A 6,079-nucleotide genomic window follows, 5' to 3' on the forward strand; every position below is an offset into this window, starting at 1 on the left:
ACATGCTTTTGAACTGCTAGGTTGGCAGGAGCAGGGACCAAGCAACGGGAGCTCATCCCATCGCGGGGATTCGAACCGCCGACCTTCTGATTGGCAAGCCCTAGGCTCTGTGGTTTAACCCACAGCGCCACCCGCGTCTCTCATAGATAAATCTCTCACTGTTCAAAACAAAATGGATCTTTCAACCACTTTCCAACTATTTGTTTGCCAGAGAACATATTATTCCTATGTGGCAGATAGACATCCCTTGCAATATCAGTAATATGGTAGAGCAGGCATCCCCTAACTGTGGCCCTCCAGATGTTTTGGCCTACAACTCCCATGATCCCTAGGTAAGAGGACCAGTGGTCAGGGATGATGGGAATTGTAGTCCAAAACATCTGGAGGGCCGAAGTTTGGGGATGCCTGTGGTAGAGGCACAGCTGCCAGTTCACCCATCTGAGTCTACTTATTTCCTGATGCAGCAGTTCTTATGCTTTGGCCAGTCAGCCTAGTTTTGCATGGAAATATCACCTAAGAAAAAAGAAAAGTTGATTTATTACAACAGTATTGAAGGTTTTTTTATTACTGGATAAAATGGTTTCTGCGCTTTTAAAAGGTGCTATTGCATCTTTTGGCCACACATTTATTTTGTTCACCCCTCTATTCTCAGTTTGTTAAAACAATCTGAGAAGTTATGTTCCATATGCTGCAGCTCCTTCTCTATGGGCCAATAAAACTGAATAGAAACAGACACTGTCTGCATGAAAATGCTCTTTCCCAGCTCTTCCATGCAGCTAGAAAAACATATCTATGGACACTAGTGTTTGAGCTTTTTATCACCAATTTCTGCAGCTGGCCAAATGTCACACAAGTGTAATTTAATTCACCATAAACACTTTCTCTGCAGAAAGTATTTGACACTTTCAATCAAACTGTCAACCACATGTTCAACAACTTAACAGGCATTTCCTTCCTTTCATTTACTCAGATTATTGTTTAAACTTCCATTTCATATCCCAATATTAGCTTTTAATTAATACTTTCAAAAGATATGTGAACGTTAAAAATGTTCACAAAATGTAAAGTAAACTGATTTAAAGGATCTAAAGGGATTTCTAAATGTGAAATACAATAAATGCATTTGTCATTTCCATGATGCAATGAATTTTTGAAAAATTTGGTGTTTTTATAGTACAAAAGATTGGATAAAGCGTCAGCAGGTGGACATTTACTATATATTTGTTTCCCTTTCATCCTAGGAGTTCAGTTGCCCCCCCCCAATCAACCAGCCCACTTTCTTTCTAATATAACATCCTATAGGGAACAGTATCAAAATTGTAAAATGTGTAGCATTCAATAGCTGGAAACAAAAAACATATACAAGTTTACTAGGTAAATATATGCCAGACGCTGTATTCCTAAGCATGTTTATACAGAAATAAGTTAAATTGAAACAAATGGCTGTCACTTGCAAATAAACACTGTTCAGAACTGGGATGCAAGAAATCTGACTCAATGCTTCCATGTCTTCAGAATACTGTAAAGCGAGAGTCTTTTCTTTATACAGTATGTGGTATTTTGTTTTCAGAAACTTGTTAACTGGTGGAGAAAGTTCACATGTAGCTCAACTGTATGCATATATACTCAGAAGTAAGACTTGTTGTGTTCAGTGAGATTTACTCCTAACTAGGTGTGCATAAGACCACAGCCCAATTTACTGAGAGTGTGTTTCACACTACACAAGCAAGCTGGAATGTTGTATTTTTGAGATAATAAAAACACAAAGATAATGCTAAATCATACAGTTTTATGGTGTCGTGTAGAAAATTTCAGAAGGGTTGCAGACAGTTCCAAATGCAGTTGGCACATCTGTACCTTAATGAGGAAGAGGTTCCCAGATGAAAAGTAAGAACAGTGTAATATTCAACAGCTTTCACAAAAAGTTGTGTACCAGAACACAGAGTACAGCTGTACATTTCCAAGCACAAGCTCCACAGATGTTGCAAATTATTATCTTTTCCAGTTCCCTCTCTAAAAAGTGCTGAATTTAAGAGAAAAGTCCAGCAAGGGCTGGAAATGTTCACAGCATGAATAGTCAACAAATAGATTTGGTAGTACAGGATGAGTTGCCAGAAGGTATGATTTAGGGAGCAAAGTCAGACAATTTGGAACACTTGGGCCTACTATTAGTAAAGTACATTAGCCTGTTTTTACAGTTCATTCAACAAACCAGTTGAGATTTTTTTAAAAAAAACAGCAACAACAAACTGTTCTTCCTGCAGTCCTAAACACATTTACCTTGAAGTAACTTCCACTAAACTTGATAGAGTTACATAGATATACAATAGCACTGTATGCACCCCTAAACCCTACTTAAGTTGGGATACATTATCTTAAAGTCTAACACTTTAGGCTTAATTGGGCTTTGGGTCAAACTTTAAGTATAGGCTTTATGTCAATAAGACTACAGTGAGATTTAAATCTAAGTACTTCAGTTTAGCTGTGAAGTGGATCACCCTGTTAATTTACAGCCCCAATCCATATTTTCTTAGATGTCAAGTTCCAGTGATTTCAGTGAGAAACTTCCAAGTAAATACACTTATGAATGCAGGCTTATGTTCAGTTTTCGTTTATGCAACAGGCACAAATAGCTAGAAGGGTACTTTAACATATCAAAGAAGTTGCTGTGTCAAAAAGAGCGGGGGGGGGGGGACTTCTGGCAAGCTCCAAACAGTTAAAGTGGGCATCTAAAAATATGGACAGTGTATCTCATTTCTCAAATCCAGTTAAGGGAAGGCCATCAATTTCAGTAAACAGCCCTTATTATGCAGGGCATTTTTGTCTGTTATCCTTAGGGTCTGAAATTATCCACTGTCAGATTTAAAGATGCCTCAGTTGATATAATATGCATTGTGGAAGTATTATTTGCAAAACCACTGGGCAAGGCAGTGTGCAATTTAGTTCGCAGTACATAGCGCTCCCCCAAAAGCAAGCAAAAAGCGACCAAGAGTTTCCAGAAAGGGAAGCGAATTCAAACTCCTACCGGTAGTAGACCAGGAATTAGAAATGCAGACGAGCCTAAAGTTCAAAAATCACCATCTGACCTGAGCCCTCCATAGTAATTTGCATTTATGAAAGATGCACCAGGCTGTTATTCATTCCTCTCTTCCTCCACACCACAACATACCTGGAGTTCCCTTCTGGCAAACTTCTATTACCAGTATAAGGAGGCAGAAGACACAGGTCATTTAAGGGCACACTATGCAAACTATTAGCTTGGCATCTCTTTGCTAGGTGAGATTGTCATTTGTCAAGTGAGAAGGAAGCATCAAGTTTTCCTGTGACCCTGAGAAAACGAAGATCCTTACTTTGGAATTTTGAGGTGTTATTGGGAAAGACAAAATCCCAGATCTTTCAGGAGTGCCTCCCGGTTGCCACCCTCCCCCAATTTTACAGACACATAATTTCCATTAAGTATGTCCATTCTGCAGAGAAGTGTGTGTACAACAGCAGGTCCACCTCAGTTCTAGGGAAGCTCTTGCGTCGCTTGCTCGAGTCCCCGTCCCTGCAGCCCGCTTCGCCCGAGGCAGCCCCCTTTGACAGCTGGATTTCCTTTCAACCACACCGCCACCCCTCGTCACTCCTGCATGCCTGAAAGCGCAGCACGCCTTCATCGTGCCGAATGCCAACGGCGTCCCTTTGGAAATCAACGGGACCTAACCCAAACATGGGAGGGAGGGAGGGAAGGAGGGAGGGGGGTCCTCAAAAGCGCCCCTTCCCTACGCCCAATGTAGCCACAAGAACGCTCCACTGAAGGGGCAACACAGTGAGCATCCTGAAGCTCCATCTGACAACCTGTAAAACAAAAACAGGCGTGTCTCTGAGCATGTGCAAAGTCTCCCTCCCGCACCCTCCGGGCAGATTAGAGACCCGACCCTTAGGAGCCCTCCGAGATCGCGCTCGCTCGCTTGCTTCTTTACTCACAGGGACACGGTACGGTTGGGCAACAAGGCAGGCTGCAAAGTTTCCACCAACTCGCCTCCGCTGCAGACAACTTTGATGCGGACGGTCTGTCGGCCGGGTCCCTTGGAGCGCTCGGCGGTGCACAGGCAGCTGTCCACGACGAGGTCCGGGCAGTTGCGGTTGGCCGCCGACAGCCCTGCCACGGCGGCCGCCACCAGGCAGAGGCAGCAGCACAGCCCTTGCATGGCGAGGGGGGCGGGCGGCGGCAGCGGCAGCTCCGGCGGCGCCTCGGCTGCTCTCCTGCGCTTGGGTGGCTGCAGAGGGAAAGGAGGAGGAGGAGGAGGCGGCGGCAGCTGCTGTGGCTGCTGCTGAGGCGCTCATGGCATGGTCGGCGCGCCGTCGGCACAGGGGGCTCGCTGCCCACCACCACGCCTCCTCCGCCCTCTCGCAGTGGGGCATAGGCGGGGAGGCGACTCCTTGGCCGGGCAGCGCCGCGGGGCGGACCTCAGCACCGCCGCCGCCGCCAGAAACTTGGCTCTCCCCCTCTTCGCCACGCCGCCCGCCTCTCGGCTCCTCGCCGGAATAATGCCTCTCTCTCTCCCTCACTCAAAAGTGTCGCTGAGGTGGAGGGAAAAGGTTGGCCGCGCCTCCTCCTCCTCCTCGGCCGGGGACATCCCGCCAGGAGGGGGCAGCAATGGCGTCAGGGCGCGGCGACCCGCCCCGGCGAGGCGGCGGAGAGAAAAGGGCTGCGGCCAGCCCGCGTTCTTCGCGCCCTGAGCAAGAAGTCCCGAGTTGCCGAGAGGCAGGCACACCTGTGGGAAGGGACACCTGTTTTTGGAACAGGGCGAGCACGAGGGATGGCGACTCACGGTGCCGGATTTACATATAAGCTCAACAAGCTACAGCTTAGGGCCCCCAAAAAATTTAATGGGAAAAAACACTGGATGTACATTTCCAAAATATAAGATAAAAAACAAGTAAAATAAAACCTACATACAGCAATAGTGTTTTGTGCTGTGTAGGCCCCTATGATGTAAGTAATGGGCCCCACCTGCTAGCCTGCTCCCTAGAATATCACCGGTTTGCTCATTTCTATATATGGGTGCCTTCTTTCTGCATGGGCTGGTTGCATGGCACCATGTGCAAATGGCTATTAGGTGCATAAATTACCATATATTCAACATGAAAAACAGGTTACAGCGGCAATTTGTTGTTGACAAAGGACAGCTGGACATATAAAGGGCCCTATTACCTTCAGAAGCTTAGGGCCTCATCAAACCTAAATTCAGCCCTGGCGACTCAGAAGTCCCGTCGTATTGAGTTGGGCTTGCTCCTACTGAGATGTATGTAGGTTTAGGCCCTAAGGGCCTAAGGCTTTTTAACGTTGCCATATCGAGAAGTAGTGAATGGGTGTCACCTGGTCCGCATTTCCCATGATGAAGGTAGAATGAGGAAGTCTGGGTCATGTGACTTTAGGCAGCAGAACAACCCCTTGCAGTGAATAAATTGGAGTCTTGTATATTGTTTTCATGCCACCCAAGTCTCCCAAGTGGTGCGAAATGCTTAATAATGCTTGAGGAAATGAGGCGCAGCGGAGACTGTGGTGTCTTTAGCCTATATGGTTTATTTGCACATATATGCAACCCCTGAGTCTGTGATGAAGGGGGTTCACAGCATCAACGCCCCAAAATGTTCTTGCTTCTCCTTGTAGCCGCAGCCTTGGGATTCCAGCAGAAATCAGCCATGGCTCTCACTCTGCCTTTCCAGAGTTGCAGCTTTGGCATCTAGCTTCTAGCTCACATGACTCTCTGGCCTTTGGTCTTTCTAACTAACAGGCAGTTGAGGAAAGGAAGTCCACCCATTTTTTCTGGCACAGAGCCACTCCCTTTGTTTCCTTAATTACCCATCCTTAGTGGGCCATTACCAGGCAGGCCTGGCAATTCCAACAACTAGAAGGGGGACCCAGGCATTAGAAGGGTCTTGACCTATGGCCCTACAAAAAAAAAAAACCTCATAACACCATGTTTTGTGTGCTAACAGGATATAAGGGGAACAGTTAGGTTATGTAGTATGATCCTTCAAAAAGGAACAATCCTCCAAACAGCATTTTAGTGTGTAACAAACAACACCTGGG

At 46.1% G+C, this 6,079-nt stretch overlaps 1 protein-coding gene across 2 annotated transcripts in view; it reads right to left on the reverse strand.

Moving 5' to 3' along the window:
• ADGRA1 (adhesion G protein-coupled receptor A1) overlaps nucleotides 1-4,566 on the reverse strand; it is a 301,516-nt gene extending 296,950 nt beyond the window's left edge. For both annotated transcript variants that reach the window (XM_088670391.1, XM_035137651.3), the window contains exon 1: nucleotides 3,967-4,566. In XM_088670391.1, the coding sequence (XP_088526517.1) occupies nucleotides 3,967-4,190 (224 nt within the window). In that variant the 5' untranslated portion in view covers nucleotides 4,191-4,566. The remainder of the gene's footprint in view (nucleotides 1-3,966) is intronic.
• Nucleotides 4,567-6,079: the final 1,513 nt, after the last annotated feature.

This window comes from Zootoca vivipara, chromosome 5 (genome assembly GCF_965207765.1).
Source record: "Zootoca vivipara chromosome 5, rZooViv2.hap1.1, whole genome shotgun sequence".
NCBI lineage: Eukaryota > Metazoa > Chordata > Lepidosauria > Squamata > Lacertidae > Zootoca > Zootoca vivipara.